Below are 22,606 nucleotides of genomic sequence, written 5' to 3'. Positions count from 1 at the left end.
CATTTATAATCCAATTTAAGTCACCTAAATTACTAAAACATTTATAATCCAATTTTAGTCACCTAAATTACTAAAACATTTATAATCCAATTTTAATCACCTAAATTACTAAAACATTTATAATCCAATTTTAATCACCTAAATTACTAAAACATTTATAATCCAATTTAAGTCACCTAAATTACTAAAACATTTATAATCCAATTTAAGTCACCTAAATTACTAAAACATTTATAATCCAATTTCAGTCACCTAAATTACTAAAACATTTATAATCCAATTTCAGTCACCTAAATTACTAAAACATTTATAATCCAATTTTAGTCACCTAAATTACTAAAACATTTATAATCCAATTTAAGTCACCTAAATTACTAAAACATTTATAATCCAATTTTAGTCACCTAAATTACTAAAACATTTATAATCCAATTTAAGTAACCTAAATTACTAAAACATTTATAATCCAATTTCAGTCACCTAAATTACTAAAACATTTATAATCCAATTTAAGTCACCTAAATTACTAAAACATTTATAATCCAATTTAAGTCACCTAAATTACTAAAACATTTATAATCCAATTTAAGTCACCTAAATTACTAAAACATTTATAATCCAATTTAAGTCACCTAAATTACTAAAACATTTATAATCCAATTTAAGTCATCTAAATTACTAAAACATTTATAATCCAATTTTAGTCACCTAAATTACTAAAACATTTATAATCCAATTTTAGTCACCTAAATTACTAAAACATTTATAATCCAATTTTAGTCACCTAAATTACTAAAACATTTATAATCCAATTTAAGTCACCTAAATTACTAAAACATTTATAATCCAATTTAAGTCACCTAAATTACAAAAACATTTATAATCCAATTTAAGTCACCTAAATTACTAAAACATTTATAATCCAATTTTAGTCACCTAAATTACTAAAACATTTATAATCCAATTTTAATCACCTAAATTACTAAAACATTTATAATCCAATTTTAATCACCTAAATTACTAAAACATTTATAATCCAATTTTAATCACCTAAATTACTAAAACATTTATAATCCAATTTAAGTCACCTAAATTACTAAAACATTTATAATCCAATTTAAGTCACCTAAATTACTAAAACATTTATAATCCAATTTTAGTCACCTAAATTACTAAAACATTTATAATCCAATTTTAGTCACCTAAATTACTAAAACATTAATAATCCAATTTAAGTCACCTAAATTACTAAAACATTTATAATCCAATTTTAGTCACCTAAATTACTAAAACATTTATAATCCAATTTAAGTCACCTAAATTACTAAAACATTTATAATCCAATTTAAGTCACCTAAATTACTAAAACATTTATAATCCAATTTAAGTCACCTAAATTACTAAAACATTTATAATCCAATTTAAGTCACCTAAATTACTAAAACATTTAATATCCAATTTCAGTCACCTAAATTACTAAAACATTTATAATCCAATTTTAGTCACCTAAATTACTAAAACATTTATAATCCAATTTTAGTCACCTAAATTACTAAAACATTTATAATCCAATTTAAGTCACCTAAATTACTAAAACATTTATAAACCAATTTTAGTCACCTAAATTACTAAAACATTTATAATCCAATTTAAGTCACCTAAATTACTAAAACATTTATAATCCAATTTCAGTCACCTAAATTACTAAAACATTTATAATCCAATTTAAGTCACCTAAATTACTAAAACATTTATAATCCAATTTAAGTCACCTAAATTACTAAAACATTTATAATCCAATTTAAGTCACCTAAATTACTAAAACATTTATAATCCAATTTAAGTCACCTAAATTACTAAAACATTTATAATCCAATTTAAGTCACCTAAATTACTAAAACATTTATAATCCAATTTTAGTCACCTAAATTACTAAAACATTTATAATCCAATTTTAGTCACCTAAATTACTAAAACATTTATAATCCAATTTAAGTCACCTAAATTACTAAAACATTTATAATCCAATTTAAGTCACCTAAATTACAAAAACATTTATAATCCAATTTAAGTCACCTAAATTACTGAAACATTTATAATCCAATTTTAGTCACCTAAATTACTAAAACATTTATAATCCAATTTTAATCACCTAAATTACTAAAACATTTATAATCCAATTTTAATCACCTAAATTACTAAAACATTTATAATCCAATTTTAATCACCTAAATTACTAAAACATTTATAATCCAATTTAAGTCACCTAAATTACTAAAACATTTATAATCCAATTTAAGTCACCTAAATTACTAAAACATTTATAATCCAATTTTAGTCACCTAAATTACTAAAACATTTATAATCAAATTTTAGTCACCTAAATTACTAAAACATTTATAATCCAATTTCAGTCACCTAAATTACTAAAACATTTATAATCCAATTTTAGTCACCTAAATTACTAAAACATTTATAATCAAATTTTAGTCACTTAAATTACTAAAACATTTATAATCCAATTTAAGTCACCTAAATTACTAAAACATTTATAATCCAATTTTAATCACCTAAATTACTAAAATATTTATAATCCAATTTAAGTCACCTAAATTACTAAAACATTTATAATCCAATTTTAGTCACCTAAATTAGTAAAACATTTATAATCAAATTTTAGTCACCTAAATTACTAAAACATTTATAATCCAATTTAAGTCAACTAAATTACTAAAACATTTATAATCCAATTTTAATCACCTAAATTACTAAAATATTTATAATCCAATTTAAGTCACCTAAATTACTAAAACATTTATAATCAAATTTTAGTCACCTAAATTACTAAAACATTTATAATCCAATTTTAGTCACCTAAATTACTAAAACATTTATAATCCAATTTTAGTCACCTAAATTACTAAAACATTTATAATCAAATTTTAGTCACCTAAATTACTAAAATATTTATAATCCAATTTTAGTCACCTAAATTACTAAAACATTTATAATCCAATTTTAATCACCTAAATTACTAAAACATTTATAATCCAATTTAAGTCACCTAAATTACTAAAACATTTATAATCCAATTTTAATCACCTAAATTACTAAAATATTTATAATCCAATTTAAGTAACCTAAATTACTAAAACATTTATAATCCAATTTTAGTCACCTAAATTACTAAAACATTTATAATCAAATTTTAGTCACCTAAATTACTAAAACATTTATAATCCAATTTAAGTCACCTAAATTACTAAAACATTTATAATCCAATTTTAATCACCTAAATTACTAAAATATTTATAATCCAATTTTATTCACCTAAATTACTAAAACATTTATAATCCAATTTTAGTCACCTAAATTACTAAAACATTTATAATCAAATTTTAGTCACCTAAATTACTAAAACATTTATAATCCAATTTCAGTCACCTAAATTACTAAAACATTTATAATCCAATTTTAGTCACCTAAATTACTAAAACATTTATAATCAAATTTTAGTCACCTAAATTACTAAAACATTTATAATCCAATTTAAGTCACCTAAATTACTAAAACATTTATAATCCAATTTTAATCACCTAAATTACTAAAATATTTATAATCCAATTAATGTCACCTAAATTACTAAAACATTTATAATCCAATTTTAGTCACCTAAATTACTAAAACATTTATAATCAAATTTTAGTCACCTTAATTACTAAAACATTTATAATCCAATTTAAGTCACCTAAATTACTAAAACATTTATAATCCAATTTTAATCACCTAAATTACTAAAATATTTATAATCAAATTTTAGTCACCTAAATTACTAAAACATTTATAATCAAATTTTAGTCACCTAAATTACTAAAACATTTATAATCCAATTTTAGTCACCTAAATTACTAAAACATTTATAATCCAATTTTAGTCACCTTAATTACTAAAACATTTATAATCAAATTTTAGTCACCTAAATTACTAAAATATTTATAATCCAATTTTAGTCACCTAAATTACTAAAACATTTATAATCCAATTTTAATCACCTAAATTACTAAAACATTTATAATCCAATTTAAGTCACCTAAATTACTAAAACATTTATAATCCAATTTTAATCACCTAAATTACTAAAATATTTATAATCCAATTTAAGTCACCTAAATTACTAAAACATTTATAATCCAATTTTAGTCACCTAAATTACTAAAACATTTATAATCCAATTTACGTCACCTAAATTACTAAAACATTTATAATCCAATTTTAGTCACCTAAATTACTAAAACATTTATAATCCAATTTAAGTCACCTAAATTACTAATACATTTATAATCCAATTTAAGTCACCTAAATTACTAAAACATTTATAATCCAATTTAAGTCACCTAAATTACTAAAACATTTATAATCCAATTTTAGTCACCTAAATTACTAAAACATTTATAATCCAATTTTAATCACCTAAATTACTAAAACATTTATAATCCAATTTTAATCACCTAAATTACTAAAACATTTATAATCAAATTTTAGTCACCTAAATTACTAAAACATTTATAATCCAATTTTAGTCACCTAAATTACTAAAACATTTATAATCCAATTTTAATCACCTAAATTACTAAAACATTTATAATCCAATTTAAGTCACCTAAATTACTAAAACATTTATAATCCAATTTCAGTCACCTAAATTACTAAAACATTTATAATCCAATTTAAGTCACCTAAATTACTAAAACATTTATAATCCAATTTCAGTCACCTAAATTACTAAAACATTTATAATCCAATTTAAGTCACCTAAATTACTAAAACATTTATAATCCAATTTAAGTCACCTAAATTACTAAAACATTTATAATCCAATTTAAGTCACCTAAATTACTAAAACATTTATAATCCAATTTAAGTCACCTAAATTACTAAAACATTTATAATCCAATTTTAATCACCTAAATTACTAAAATATTTATAATCCAATTTTATTCACCTAAATTACTAAAACATTTATAATCCAATTTTAGTCACCTAAATTACTAAAACATTTATAATCAAATTTTAGTCACCTAAATTACTAAAACATTTATAATCCAATTTCAGTCACCTAAATTACTAAAACATTTATAATCCAATTTTAGTCACCTAAATTACTAAAACATTTATAATCAAATTTTAGTCACCTAAATTACTAAAACATTTATAATCCAATTTAAGTCACCTAAATTACTAAAACATTTATAATCAAATTTTAGTCACCTTAATTACTAAAACATTTATAATCCAATTTAAGTCACCTAAATTACTAAAACATTTATAATCCAATTTTAATCACCTAAATTACTAAAATATTTATAATCAAATTTTAGTCACCTAAATTACTAAAACATTTATAATCAAATTTTAGTCACCTAAATTACTAAAACATTTATAATCCAATTTTAGTCACCTAAATTACTAAAACATTTATAATCCAATTTTAGTCACCTTAATTACTAAAACATTTATAATCAAATTTTAGTCACCTAAATTACTAAAATATTTATAATCCAATTTTAGTCACCTAAATTACTAAAACATTTATAATCCAATTTTAATCACCTAAATTACTAAAACATTTATAATCCAATTTAAGTCACCTAAATTACTAAAACATTTATAATCCAATTTTAATCACCTAAATTACTAAAATATTTATAATCCAATTTAAGTCACCTAAATTACTAAAACATTTATAATCCAATTTTAGTCACCTAAATTACTAAAACATTTATAATCCAATTTACGTCACCTAAATTACTAAAACATTTATAATCCAATTTTAGTCACCTAAATTACTAAAACATTTATAATCCAATTTAAGTCACCTAAATTACTAATACATTTATAATCCAATTTAAGTCACCTAAATTACAAAAACATTTATAATCCAATTTAAGTCACCTAAATTACTAAAACATTTATAATCCAATTTTAGTCACCTAAATTACTAAAACATTTATAATCCAATTTTAATCACCTAAATTACTAAAACATTTATAATCCAATTTTAATCACCTAAATTACTAAAACATTTATAATCAAATTTTAGTCACCTAAATTACTAAAACATTTATAATCCAATTTTAGTCACCTAAATTACTAAAACATTTATAATCCAATTTTAATCACCTAAATTACTAAAACATTTATAATCCAATTTAAGTCACCTAAATTACTAAAACATTTATAATCCAATTTCAGTCACCTAAATTACTAAAATATTTATAATCCAATTTAAGTCACCTAAATTACTAAAACATTTATAATCCAATTTTAGTCACCTAAATTACTAAAACATTTATAATCAAATTTTAATCACGTAAATTACTAAAACATTTATAATCCAATTTAAGTCACCTAAATTACTAAAACATTTATAATCCAATTTCAGTCACCTAAATTACTAAAATATTTATAATCCAATTTAAGTCACCTAAATTACTAAAACATTTATAATCCAATTTTAGTCACCTAAATTACTAAAACATTTATAATCCAATTTTAATCACCTAAATTACTAAAACATTTATAATCCAATTTAAGTCACCTAAATTACTAAAACATTTATAATCCAATTTCAGTCACCTAAATTACTAAAATATTTATAATCCAATTTAAGTCACCTAAATTACTAAAACATTTATAATCCAATTTTTGTCACCTAAATTACTAAAACATTTATAATCCAATTTTAATCACCTAAATTACTAAAACATTTATAATCCAATTTAAGTCACCTAAATTACTAAAACATTTATAATCCAATTTAATCACCTAAATTACTAAAACATTTATAATCCAATTTTAATCACCTAAATTACTAAAACATTTATAATCCAATTTTAATCACCTAAATTACTAAAACATTTATAATCCAATTTTAATCACCTAAATTACTAAAACATTTATAATCCAATTTAAGTCACCTAAATTACTAAAACATTTATAATCCAATTTCAGTCACCTAAATTACTAAAATATTTATAATCCAATTTAAGTCACCTAAATTACTAAAACATTTATAATCCAATTTTAGTCACCTAAATTACTAAAACATTTATAATCCAATTTTAATCACCTAAATTACTAAAACATTTATAATCCAATTTAAGTCACCTAAATTACTAAAACATTTATAATCCAATTTTAATCACCTAAATTACTAAAATATTTATAATCCAATTTAAGTCACCTAAATTACTAAAACATTTATAATCCAATTTTAGTCACCTAAATTACTAAAACATTTATAATCAAATTTTAGTCACCTAAATTACTAAAACATTTATAATCCAATTTCAGTCACCTAAATTACTAAAACATTTATAATCCAATTTTAGTCACCTAAATTACTAAAACATTTATAATCCAATTTTAGTCACCTAAATTACTAAAACATTTATAATCAAATTTTAATCACCTAAATTACTAAAACATTTATAATCCAATTTTAATCACCTAAATTACTAAAACATTTATAATCCAATTTAAGTCACCTAAATTACTAAAACATTTATAATCCAATTTTAATCACCTAAATTACTAAAATATTTATAATCCAATTTAAGTCACCTAAATTACTAAAACATTTATAATCCAATTTTAGTCACCTAAATTACTAAAACATTTATAATCAAATTTTAGTCACCTAAATTACTAAAACATTTATAATCCAATTTCAGTCACCTAAATTACTAAAACATTTATAATCCAATTTTAGTCACCTAAATTACTAAAACATTTATAATCAAATTTTAGTCACCTAAATTACTAAAACATTTATAATCCAATTTTAGTCACCTAAATTACTAAAACATTTATAATCCAATTTAAGTCACCTAAATTACTAAAACATTTATAATCCAATTTTAATCACCTAAATTACTAAAATATTTATAATCCAATTTAAGTCACCTAAATTACTAAAACATTTATAATCCAATTTTAGTCACCTAAATTACTAAAACATTTATAATCCAATTTTAGTCACCTAAATTACTAAAACATTTATAATCCAATTTTAGTCACCTAAATTACTAAAACATTTATAATCCAATTTAAATCACCTAAATTACTAAAACATTTATAATCCAATTTAAGTCACCTAAATTACAAAAACATTTATAATCCAATTTAAGTCACCTAAATTACTAAAACATTTATAATCCAATTTTAGTCACCTAAATTACTAAAACATTTATAATCCAATTTTAATCACCTAAATTACTAAAACATTTATAATCCAATTTTAATCACCTAAATTACTAAAACATTTATAATCCAATTTTAATCACCTAAATTACTAAAACATTTATAATCCAATTTAAGTCACCTAAATTACTAAAACATTTATAATCCAATTTAAGTCACCTAAATTACTAAAACATTTATAATCCAATTTTAGTCACCTAAATTACTAAAACATTTATAATCCAATTTTAGTCACCTAAATTACTAAAACATTAATAATCCAATTTTAATCACCTAAATTACTAAAACATTTATAATCCAATTTTAGTCACCTAAATTACTAAAACATTTTTAATCCAATTTAAGTCACCTAAATTACTAAAACATTTATAATCCAATTTAAGTCACCTAAATTACTAAAACATTTATAATCCAATTTTAGTCACCTAAATTACAAAAACATTTATAATCCAATTTAAGTCACCTAAATTACTAAAACATTTATAATCCAATTTTAATCACCTAAATTACTAAAACATTTATAATCCAATTTTAGTCACCTAAATTACTAAAACATTTATAATCCAATTTTAGTCACCTAAATTACTAAAACATTTATAATCCAATTTTAATCACCTAAATTACTAAAACATTTATAATCCAATTTTAATCACCTAAATTACTAAAACATTTATAATCCAATTTTAGTCACCTAAATTACTAAAACATTTATAATCCAATTTTAGTCACCTAAATTACTAAAACATTTATAATCCAATTTTAGTCACCTAAATTACTAAAACATTTATAATCCAATTTTAGTCATCTAAATTTCTAAAACATTTATAATCCAATTTTAGTCACCTAAATTACTAAAACATTTATAATCCAATTTTAGTCACCTAGATTACTAAAACATTTATAATGCAATTTTAATCACCTAAAGTACTAAAACATTTATAATCAGATTTTAGTCAGCTTAATTACTAAAACATTTATAACCCAATTTTAGTCACCTAAATTACTAAAACATTTATAATCAAATTTTAGTCACCTAAATTACTAAAACATTTATAATCCAATTTTAGTCATCTAAATTTCTAAAACATTTATAATCCAATTTTAGTCACCTAAATTACTAAAACATTTATAATCCAATTTTAGTCACCTAGATTACTAAAACATTTTATAATGCAATTTTAATCACCTAAATTACTAAAACATTTATAATCAGATTTTAGTCAGCTTAATTACTAAAACATTTATAACCCAATTTTAGTCACCTAAGTTACTAAAACATTTATAACCCAATTTTAGTCAGCTAAATTACTAAAACATTTATAATCCAATTTTAATCACCTAAATTACTAAAACATTTTTAACCAAATTTTTGTAAGCTAAATTACTAAAACATTTATAACCCAATTTTAGTCATCTAAATTACTTACAGCGAAATCTGATTTTTAAATATTTATAATCGAATACTTATATTTTTAAAATTAAATTATTATTTTATATTTCTCTGAGCACGCCTTGCTTGTTCTAATCCTAAAATGTCAGATACAACTTTTTACCTCTCTTAATAATATTCCACTAAAATATTAATCATTACTATTAATATGGTGAGAATATGTTAGACAATACTAGGCTCCATATGAACCCTTGAATAAGTTTAGAAAAAGTAAAATTATCGACCTTAGTCGAGGACGATCTGAAGACTCCCTTTTAGTTAGCTGCTACTAATGAAATGCAGGAAAGGCATCTTTTCACCAGGATTTTCTACTTTTAATTGATCCTCGCTTTCTCAAACCATATTTTTAATCAAAGCAATATAAAGTACAATTTTTGAGTCTTGGCATGACTCAGTCGAGGATTGAACCTTAGGCTTCAAATTCATTAAGAAAGACTTTAATCATCATGCTAGAGTCGTCCAAAATTGTTCATACTTGGGTCGTTCCAAAAGAAATGCTTTCTATTTTTTAACTGAATTTTTGTGTGCTTCTTTCCATTTTTCTCGCTTTGTTGAACCTTTCAGCTTTCTGCTAACCTGTCGAAGCTCTACCATTTTCACTCTAGTCAATAACCGTATGCACGGAAGATCTAATGAGGACAGGGATTTTTTTTTTTTTACTTTTGCCTATATTCAACTCAATATAATATGGAAGCCTTCGCCTGCTCCCAGGGGTCTAACATTTGACAGGAGACAGTTGGGTGGCACTACTTCAATTGTGGACTCCTCTGCCATTTGAACAAGCCAAAGCAGAGCAAACTAACTGAGTGCGAGGACTGAAGTTAAACTCAAATGCTCGGAACCAGAAAATCATTTTTCTTTTTTTTAATGATTAGAAGCTATTTCGGCCTTTTATCACCTTTTGGCGATAAAGGGCAAAATTTTGATGTCCGGTTGTTTCTGGAATTTAGTGATGCTGCAGCTGATATACCAGTTGTCGAGTGGATCAAAAATGTGGAAGTTGTGTGTGAGCTTTGTACTATGAGGGTGTCAAGCGCATCCTGCCATTGTGATTGTGAGGTGGAGCTCTGGCCATATACAGGCAACGTGGTACAAAGCAGATGCAGAACAGGTCAATCGCGTACGCTACCAATGTATTTAATGCATATGACCAGTTTGTCACTTGACAACTTCGCCCTGACGAGACAGGGGACTAGTTTTTTGCTGAGCTGTGATGCCTAGCTTGGTTGGTTGGTTGGGGAACCGTTGCCTGAATGTTGGTTAACGTGATAAACCCTTTTTGTGTGAATGCGTTCAATTATTAGGTGCACACATTTTTAAACAGCGTGCTTGGGACACTTTTTCTATTTCTATGTTGATTTGGTTTAGTTTTTTTACTTAATCATTTTATTTTATGTTTCTGATGTATTGTTATAAATTAAAGTTTATTCTGTCTGCACCATTATTTGCAATTTTACTTCTATAGTTTAATTGGTTTATGGGTCTTTAAAGTTTAGAATTTCAAATTTCTCATTCAAACATAATCTACATGAGTTGTCTAAATTTCCATATGTACTCGCTTGTTGTACTACTTTCCACTTGATTATTGGCAGAGTCTGCTTTCTTTGAGCTCCTAGTAATCTTTATTTGGTTCTTTTTTTATTGAATGCATTTTTATGATCATATCTCCAAGGATGGAGTACTGCTGCCACATCTGGGCTAGAGATCCTACCTTGACAGAGTACAAAATAGACTTTGTGGCTTAGTGGGGGATGTCCTTTTCTCTTCCCTGCAACCTCTCTCCTACAGAAGCGACGTTGCGAGCCTGTCTTTGTTTTATTGTTATTTCTATGGCAAGTGCTCGTCTGAGCTTCAATCTCTGGCCCCCCCTCGCAAATCTTTCACGAAAAACACCGGTCTAGCTGAAACCACTGTCAATAATTTTCCCCACTCTTTGTCTGTGCCAAAATCAAAGCGTAGATTCCATGAACAAACCTTCTTTCTTAGAAGTGCACGCCAGTGGAACTCTCTTCCGTTTGCCTGTTTTCCATCTGACTACAACTTGGATGTCTTCAAGTCCAACATAAACAAATTCCTGATGAACCGCCCCCTTAAGTAAGACACTTTATTGGATCTCCATTACTAACGTTTACTATGATATTATCTCATTGATTACTGTACCCGCAATAACCCTTATCCCCGAGTGGCTTCCGGGCCTTGATAAGTGGTGACCTCCACGTAAAAAAAAAAAAAATCCCAATTTTAAAATCTAGAGAGGTCATAACCATATAGTACTTGGGCTTTCTTTGCTACATAGCAATCACTCAAGTAGAAATGAAAAAGCTTATAATGAAGAGAAAAGTTGCAACTGTAGAAGTTGTACATTTTGTCCACTTCAAAATAAATACTTAATTAAAAGTATTTTTTTACCATGCCATAGTATTTGTTAAAGAAATCCCAAATAACAAGAAGTATTGCATAGGTATGACCTCTCTAGATTTTAAAGTAGATATCACGATCATAGAAATGCATTCAGTAACAAAAACAACGCAATAAAAAAAAAAAAACAGCATTAGCGCCCCATGACTGGGAGCTCAAATAAACCGGACATTTGCAAATAGCTAAGTGGAAAATAATATAACAGGCCAGTATATGTAGAAATATAGACGATCCATATAGGTTATGTCTAAATGAGAAATTAGAGATTCTAAACTTTAACCACTTTCAAACTTATCAAATCGAAATAGAAAAAAAGTAAAACATAAGCAAAATAAATTTATTAACTAAAATAAAAAGTACAGACATGTTAATATCGGATAAACTATTGATTCGTCAAATGCAACAAACGAAACATCACTTATGCAAAACACAACAAGAGAGCATAAAATAGTTGACGAACATTGGTCGATGATTACATAAACCCGAAACCAAAAACACAATAAATATAATACGTCGTATATAAACCCGAAATCAAAAATAGCAATAAATATAACCAGTCGTATATAAACCCGAAACCAAAAATAGCAATAAATATAACCAGTCATATATAAACCCGAAACTAAAAATAGCAATAAATATAACCAGTCATATATAAACCCGAAACCAAAAATAGCAATAAATATAACCAGTCGTATATAAACCCGAAACCAAAAATAGCAATAAATATAACCAGTCGTATATAAACCCGAAACCAAAAATAACAATAAATATAACCAGTCATATATAAACCCGAAACCAAAAATAACAATAAATATAACCAGTCATATATAAACCCGAAACTAAAAATAGCAATAAATATAACCAGTCATATATAAACCCGAAACCAAAAATAGCAATAAATATAACCAGTCGTATATAAACCCGAAACCAAAAATAGCAATAAATATAACCAGTCGTATATAAACCCGAAACCAAAAATAACAATAAATATAACCAGTCATATATAAACCCGAAACCAAAAATAGCAATAAATATAACCAGCCATATATAAACCCGAAACCAAAAATAGCAATAAATATAACCAGTCGTATATAAACCCGAAACCAAAAATAACAATAAATATAACCAGTCGTATATAAACCCGAAACCAAAAATAACAATAAATATAACCAGTCGTATATAAACCCCAAACCAAAAATAGCAATAAATATAACCAGACGTATATAAACCCCAAACCAAAAATAACAATAAATATAACCAGTCGTATATAAACCCGAAACCAAAAATAGCAATAAATATAACCAGTCGTATATAAACCCGAAACCAAAAATAGCAATAAATATAACCAGTCGTATATAAACCCGAAACCAAAAATAGCAATAAATATAACCAGTCATATATAAACCCGAAACCAAAAATAGCAATAAATATAACCAGTCATATATAAACCCGAAACCAAAAATAACAATAAATATAACCAGTCGTATATAAACCCGAAACCAAAAATAACAATAAATATAACCAGTCGTATATAAACCCGAAACCAAAAATAGCAATAAATATAACCAGTCGTATATAAACCCGAAACCAAAAATAGCAATAAATATAACCAGTCGTATATAAACCCGAAACCAAAAATAACAATAAATATAACCAGTCGTATATAAACCCGGAACCAAAAATAACAATAAATATAACCAGTCATATATAAACCCGAAACCAAAAATAGCAATAAATATAACCAGTCGTATATAAACCCGAAACCAAAAATAACAATAAATATAACCAGTCGTATATAAACCCGAAACCAAAAATAACAATAAATATAACCAGTCGTATATAAACCCCAAACCAAAAATAGCAATAAATATAACCAGTCGTATATAAACCTGAAACCAAAAATAGCAATAAATATAACCAGTCGTATATAAACCCGAAACCAAAAATAACAATAAATATAACCAGTCGTATATAAACCCGAAACCAAAAATAACAATAAATATAACCAGTCGTATATAAACCCCAAACCAAAAATAGCAATAAATATAACCAGTCGTATATAAACCCGAAACCAAAAATAGCAATAAATATAACCAGTCGTATATAAACCCGAAACCAAAAATAGCAATAAATATAACCAGTCGTATATAAACCGACAACCAAAAATAACAATAACTATAACCAGTCATATATAAACCCGAAACCAAAAATAACAATAAATATAACCGGTCGTATATAAACCGACAACCAAAAATAACAATAAATATAACCAGTAGAAATAGCAATAACCTGAACAGAAATAAAGTAAATAATGAAGAGTAAAAGTATAACTGTAAAACTCGTGCACTTTATCCGCTACAAAATAAATGCCAAACCATGCCATTGTTTACCAAGCGATAATATTTGTACAGTAGAATCCCGAGATACGGCATTAATCCCTTCCGGGGTTGGGATCGTAAGAAGAAATCGCCGTACGGTGGGGGACTGGGGGCCTAAGCAAAATTTTATACAGAACATATTAAAAATTAATGCATGTATATAATCAAATAACATTATAAATAATACCGTAAGACGGGGCAAATACCGTAATCAGGGGCTTGAAAAATATTGTATTCCACATCACAACCTGAAAAAAAAATGTATCCCAGGGGCACCATATCCCAGGGCCAATGTATCCCAGGGTTCTACTGTATTGGAATCAGTGCATCACCTTAGAAGGAGGTTATGTTGATAAATAAAGTTGAATTTTACCGAAAAGTTGTTGACATATTAGTAGACCTGTTGAGACTTTTTGAGTGATGTGTTACGATTGGCCATTGTTCATACATAGTTTAAAGAAACTTTGAGTATATTATTTCAAATGATATCGTTTAGATTTCAACGGATATTAACTAACTTCAACAAACCGCAGTTAGCACTTTGCATAAACCAGCTTACTGCTGGAAAATACACAATTGCAAAAGGGAATTCAGCTATATAACAGTGAAAAATAAACAAGAAAACGTAAACTGTGGCATAGAAACATAATCAGCTGTTTACCATGAAGCTGTTTCAGTGATCTAAAAACAGGACAGCTGTTAAATTCATATATATAAATAGATATACATCAGCTGTTTACCATGAAGCTATTTCAGAGATCTAAAAACAGGACAGCTGTTAAATTCATATATATAAATAGATATACATCAGCTGTTTACCATGAAGCTGTTTCAGAGATCTAAAAACAGGACAGCTGTTAAATTCATATATATAAATAGATATACATCAGCTGTTTACCATGAAGCTGTTTCAGAGATCTAAAAACAGGACAGCTGTTAAATTCATATATATAAATAGATATACAGCAGAACCCCGGGATACGGTATTAATCCATTCCTGGGTTAGTGAAATCACCGTATGGTGGAGCCGAAGCAAAATTTTATACAGTACATATTAAAACTTAGTAACAAAATACAGTACAGTATATAATACACATGTATATAATCAAATAACATTATAAATAACACCGTAAGGCGGGGAAAATACCGTAACCAGGGCCTGGAAAAACATTATATTCCACATCGTAACCTGAAAAAATTGTATCCCGGGGTTCTACTGGCTAAGGTTGTATAAAGTTCACAATTTCGGAGATATATCTATTTTTCAAGGGAAAAATAAGAAATAAATACAATTACTCGGTAGAGGCTTTCATGTTTCTAAACGCCCTTTTAAGCGCAATTGTTTGTATCTCTCTTGCACTTGGTTCACAGGGTAGGTTTTGAAATTCTTTATCATGAGTCTGATTACCCCTATAATTACTGGAATGATGGAAATCTTCCCAAGATTCCAGTTTCTTTTCATGTTGTGCATCGATGATGCCGCCATTCAGTCTCAAGAGACAATGGATACCCTTTGTAATGGCAGCTGCGCATGTAATTGTGAGGCAAGGGTTGCACAATCCATCAACCACACCTCTCTTGAATCGGCACTGCTTGATCCCAGTGGCAAGGAGAAGTGATAGAAAAATGCCGAGATAAGTGAAGAGCACATTACCAAGAAGTCCCAAATGGTCACCCATTTTAGTACTGACCAGGTTAAACGTTGCTTAAGTTCGGTGATCAATGTCTCAATGTGAATTATGTTGTATATGTCATACATTTTCATAACTCCAGTTGCACACACAATTACTGGAATGGTAGAAATCTTCCCAAGGTTCCAGTTTCTTTTCATGCCGTGTATAAGACCTTGGTGTTTCGTTATCTTTTCCCTCTTAGCCTTGTTTATTACGTAGCATTATTGGGGACACTAACTTCTACTAAGGTTGCTTCTTTCTTCTTTTTGTCTCATATCACTGTGCCAGGTTTAATAGCTCCGTTTTCTAAGTATGTAACTGTATGAACTGCATCGTCATAGTGTGTGTATGTGTGTGTGCGCGCGCGTGTGTGTGTGCGTGTGCGCGCGCAAATTACATACAATCATCGACGTTAATCTCGGGCTTATTGAGAAATGAGCCATTAACAAAATCGTGTGTACCCCACTCCTTAAAGAAGAAATCTTACATTTCTCTGTGTTTGTTCTCGATTAAAGAATAACGTGGTCTCATTAAGCGACAAACATGCGTTTAATCAGTTTGTTGCAGCGAAGACAGCAATATTAATCGGAACATCGAGGCAAGAAATTACGGCGCAGAAAATAACTATCGATTTCATAGAATTAATTCGGGCTTGTTATGATTGCGAATTATTAGTTAGCTCCAGCCTTTCATCAGCACATCTTCTTCTTCTTCTTCTTCTATTTCTTCTTCTTCTTCTTCTTCTTCTTCTTCTTCTTCTTCTTCTTCTTCTTTTCAAGCATTTGGGAGGACTGCTGAAGGGGCTACAAACGAACGAAAACTTGTTTCGGCCTATAGGAATTGGTATTAAAGCTCTTGGACACACATTAAGAATTTAAAAACATTGAATAAACAAATAAAACTGTTTTTTAGAACACGTTAAAAATGCAAAATATTTCATTAAAAAAAAAGGAAGAAATATACAATTCAATTTCTTTTAAAAGAAAGAAAGAAATTAAATCGTATTTTTTTCCTTCTTTTAATAAAATAACATTTTTAGCGTTTTCTAAAAACAGTTTCCTCTGCTCATTCAATGTTTTTTTGTTTTTTGTTTTTTGGCTATTATAGATAGATAGATAGATAGATAGATAGATAGATAGATAGATAGATAAAACTAGAACTGCACGCCTGTGGAACTCTTTTCCGTTTATCTGCTTTCCAGCTGACTACAATCTGATTGTCTTCAAGTCCAACGTAAACAAGTTCTTGATGAACCGTCCCCCTAAGTAATCCAATTTACAAAATTCCCACTACTTATGTTTACTAGGCTATACTCACATTGACTAATGTATATCCATTAACCCTTATCCTCGAGTGGCCCCCGGGCCTTGATAATGGTGATTCCTGTGTAAAAAAAACTTGTTTCTGACTAAGACGATTACTTTCATGACAATATCTGATAGAAACACAAACAAATATTTAAGCAAAGAGGAAAGGAAGGATAGATAGACAGGTGATGATGATGATGATGATGATGATGATGATGATGATAGTAGCATCTTCATAGATGATAGTCATCTTAAGATTCATGTACTGTATTAAATATCCTCTTTTGTGTCCTCAGGTGACTTTGTAGACCTGCAATTGATTTACAGGGACGTTAACATACATGACACACCAAGTTCAATGTCTTAATGGGGTTCATTGGATCCGGGTGAGGAATATTGTCTTATCACTTTGTTTTTGCGAGGGATGGGCCATTCTACCAGATGCTAAACATTCTCCCATTAGTTTAGTTACTCCAACCGAGAGATCTTTTTAAGATTTTAACTGCCCCCTTAAGTGCAATTGTTTGTATTTCTCTTGCACTTGGTTCATCGGGTATATTCGTCAGATAGTTTTTGAAATTCTTTTTCATTAGCCCGGTTGCTCCTATAATGACTGCTATGATTAAGATCTTAGTTTCTTTTCATGTTGTACATAAGCCCTCGGTATTTTGTTAATTTCTCCCTCTCAGCTCAGCATCATTAGGGACGCTTACTTCAACTAGGGTTGCCAGTTTCTCCCTCTTGTCCCATATTACTACGCCAGGCTTAATAGCCCCATTTTTTTTTATGCACAACCATGTACCTTTTCAGTCCAGATATAGAGCTGCATACCTTACTGCATATTACACTCACACTATGAGGTCGCTGTGGAACGTTGATTGACGGTGGTCGATTATTGTAAGACTTCAGCTGATAGATACATACATACACACACACACACATACATACACGTATACATAAACACACGCATACATACACGTATACATAAACACACACATACAAAACACACACACATACATACATGCATGCATACACATATACATACACACACACACATGCATACATACATATGAGGATCGTTCCAAAAGTAAAGCCTCCTATTTTTTTTAACTCAAAAGTTAAAGAACTATGAAGACAAAAGTGGTACCATTAAAACGAGCGACCTTTTGTGCTTCAGAATTTATTTTTCTACATAGTCATCACCATTCTCAATGCACTTTTGCCAGCAAGGAACAATGGCTTTGCATGGACGTTTGAAGCTCGCTTTGCAATTTGAGGACCGTTCAAAAAGTAAAGCCTCCTATTTTTTTTTTACTCCAAAAGTTGAAGAGCTATAAAGATAGGAGCGATACCATTAAAATGAGCAACCTTTTGCGCTCCAGAATTTATTTTTCTACATAGTTACCACCATTCTCAATTCATTTTTGTTAGGAATTCAATGACGCATCTCTGCTTCTGACGCATGCCCATGATAGGGGCTGTTTTCTTAGTCTCACACTGCCAATATCTGCAACAGAGAGATGAAACTTTTCAGTTCATGTATGCATAAGTTCATTCATCATAACAATGCAATTTGCAATCTTCTCTGATCCATTTGGGCGGAATAAAAAATAGGAGGCATTACTTTTGTAACATGTCTCATAGATAGATAGATAGATAGATAGATAGATAGATAGATAGATGTAAAATAAGAATGAAAAGTAGAAACCAAGACAATAAAGATTAGAGTAATGTCATCCAAAATCGGCAAAATATTGAAAATTATATTCTCTCTCCCTACTCTCCCTCCCTTCCTCCCTCTCTCTCACACACTCACACACACACTCACTCACACACACTTCTTTGCTCCTAATTTCCTTTTTCTTAGTTACTAACGCAAATCTTCTTGCTTCACTAAAATAAAAAAAATTCCATGAACAAAGCTGCTTTCTTAAAAGTGCATGCCTATGGAACTCTCTTCTGTTGCCTGTTTCGCACCTGATTACAATCTGGATATCTTCGAGTCCAACATAAACAAATTCCTGATGAACCGCCTCCTTAAGTAAGACACTTTACCAAATCTCCAATACAAATGATTACTACGATACTATCCCACTGGTTACTGTACACGCAATAACCCTTATCCCCAAGTGGCTTCCGAGCCTTGATAAGTGGCGACTATCTTGTAAAAACACACACACACACACACACACAGACACACACATTTTCCTTGGGTTTTATAGTCTCTCTCTCCACCCATAATTCATCACTTTCCCAGACCATTTTCTTAAATCTGAATAGATTTTTGATGTGAGAAATCTACTTCCATCATGACAGTTTCTACCAAAAAATAAGGTATTTTCCATTCCACTTTCTCCAGGCAAAATCTCACGTCCAAACTAGAATATGGCGTTCTCAACGGACTGTGTGTTGGCATGATCTTATTTTTATCTCCCCCATTTTCAGTGCTTCTGTTTTCATCGACAGATGAAACAAGTCTTAAATCAACAAAGCATGTTGAAGCATCTCATCAGGTTGTTTGGCTATTGCAATTCAGTCACTAATCCCCTCAAGAATAAGTTTCCAATAAACCTTTCTCTTACTATCCGTTTGTCACGACTTAAGTAACAAAGAATTAAAATTAGATATAAAATTCTTTTTATATAGAATATCCTGGTCACCGCACCAAATAGAAAATGTATATTGCTGGTGTGTTTAAAAAAATGGATAATGAGCACAACTCTACCCCCTCCTCTCGACATGAAATAGGGGTACATTCAAATGAAAAAGTAATACTCTATAAAAAATAAAATGGCATCAAATCGATAACGCTGGATATTCCCGTCTGCTTAAAAAGTTAACAACAAATATTTACACATAAAATATAATTGTATGTTTTTTTTTAGTTATAGCAAAGTAGTGTAAGAAACAAACAAAATTGTTGAAAGAGTGACTGGCTCAAGGTCTATAACAGTTTTGCCTTCTTCTCTACCTCTCTCTTATTCTATCCGTTCAACTCTAGTAATAAAGATAAATAATTAATTTTCTCTAATCAGAAAAATAATAAAAAAATCCTGGTCACAGCACCAAATGGAGCATGTTGTATATAGCTGGTGTGCTTAAAAAAAGTGCATGATTAACACAACTCCTCCTCCTCCTCCCTTCCGACATGAAATAAGGGGTATATTCAAATGGGAAATTAATATGAAACAATAAAATGGCTTTAAATTGATAATGTTGGATATTCCTGTCTGTTTAAGAAAAAAATGAATAATAAATATTTGCACATAAAATATAGTTGTATGTCTTCATTTATTCGAGTTGTGCGAAATGTGTAAAGTAGCTTCTTTCCAAGGACTGCAATATTATGGAACTCTCTTCCTGCTCACTGTTTTTCTTCAAAGAGGTTTTGATTGCATACACATAAATTGTTGAAAGAGTGACTGGTTCAAGGTCAATAACAGTTTTGTCTTCTTCTCTACCTTTCTCTTCACAACTTGAGTAATAAAGATATAGTCTGGGTACCTGGTGTTGCCTAGGTGTTTGGAGATGTGTCTTATGAAAAAAAAGTGTCTAGACCCAAAATTGGCAGAGGAGTTTAGTAGAGTGTTCAAAGGTCAAATCGTTGAACTTTGACCCCTGGACAGCCAAATTTCTGGCTGAAACTGATCAAAAAGATTTTCTCCAAATCTCAATACCCCTTATGTCAAATCTCGAGTCTGTAGACTAAAAATTGACAGAGTGGTTTAAAAAACAATAAAAGCCAAACATTTTTCTATCTACTCGGAATTATTTTTTCAAACTAGAAATTTATTGAGATTACCAAATTTTATTTAGTGATAGTTTTTTTTGTTTATGTTCCGAAGGGCAAATAACTCTAAAAAAAAAAAAAAGATTTTTAAAAAAAATCAATGTTGGAATAATAATTCCACATAAATTTAATATGTTATCAATATAATTATTGTTTAAAATTTATTAAATAACAATTTTAAATAGAACACTTATAACGATTTTCTCGCTAGAAACATTAACTAAGATACCGCTATTTAATAAAATCGATTTTTCTTAATCTATTATACAAATGAGATGATCTCTTAACTGTACATAGTCTGCAAAAATCACAGTATATATAGAAATAAATGGGAGTAAAGTAAGGATAGTTTTGTATATATTAATCAAAATGTGAACAAACAAACAAACAAACAGGAATATGAATTTATATATAGATATATACTATGCATCTGTAAATATTGCTTCATAGTTTGATGATGGCAGATTTTAAATGAGATTCTGATACAATGTGCAAGTGTGACCAAAAATATGCAAAGAAAGCAATTAACCAGAACACCTACCTTGTCGGTAGATGTTGAAATATAAAACGGGCACGCCATAACTTGGACTGTAGACAACATGATATTCAAACGTCAAGTCTTCCTCTTCATCCATCCTCGTGGAGGTACTACAAGTGTCTGAGTCTTCCTGCTGAAAAAAAAAGAAGAAAAAGAACAATAATCGAAACAATCAATAAGGAGATAACTGTCTATTGTATTATTTATAAAAAAAAGACAAAAAAAACATCGTGCTGGAGAAGGGCACATCAGTAGGGCAAATTTAAGATAAAATTATTGAAATGAGAAAGTCATCGTAACACCATAGAGGTCCATCCTGTCCCCAACTCTCTTCCTGATCTACATCAATGATCTTCCAAATCACATCCTTACATCATTCGTAGACATTTATGCTGACGACACTACCATCTATGGAAACTCATCAAAGACCACAAACGACTAAGTTCTCTCTATATTCATTTTAATGGAAATCGCTTCAGACAAGGCATGATCTTTCCAAAAGTGGAAAACCTTATATATATATATATATATATATATATATATATATATATATATATATATATATATATATATATATATATATATATATATATATGTGTGTATGTGTGTGTGTGTGTTGTTGATAAAAAAAAATTATGAATGCCGATTGTATTAACCGGAAAGGTCCTATTCATGGGCCAAACTAACTTTTGAAATATTGGTTTTTCTAATGTGCTGATGAAGTCTAATGTTGTGCAAGTTATAATTTGATGAACACTTATATCCTTATATGCCAACACTGTTTGTCAAA

At 28.1% G+C, this 22,606-nt stretch overlaps 1 protein-coding gene across 1 annotated transcript in view; it reads right to left on the bottom strand.

The window, feature by feature from the left end:
• Positions 1 to 22,606, bottom strand: part of LOC145296926 (ubiquitin-like-conjugating enzyme ATG10) — a 403,301-nt gene that overhangs the window by 149,446 nt on the left and 231,249 nt on the right. The window contains exon 3 of the mRNA XM_080143128.1: positions 21,820 to 21,949. Within this exon, the coding sequence (XP_079999254.1) occupies positions 21,820 to 21,949 (130 nt within the window). The remainder of the gene's footprint in view (positions 1 to 21,819; positions 21,950 to 22,606) is intronic.

Source organism: Euprymna scolopes, chromosome 17, assembly GCF_053919585.1.
Source record: "Euprymna scolopes isolate OS-2025 chromosome 17, ASM5391958v1, whole genome shotgun sequence".
In the NCBI taxonomy this organism is placed as follows: domain Eukaryota; kingdom Metazoa; phylum Mollusca; class Cephalopoda; order Sepiida; family Sepiolidae; genus Euprymna; species Euprymna scolopes.
This window is presented reverse-complemented; position numbering and strand designations above follow the sequence as displayed.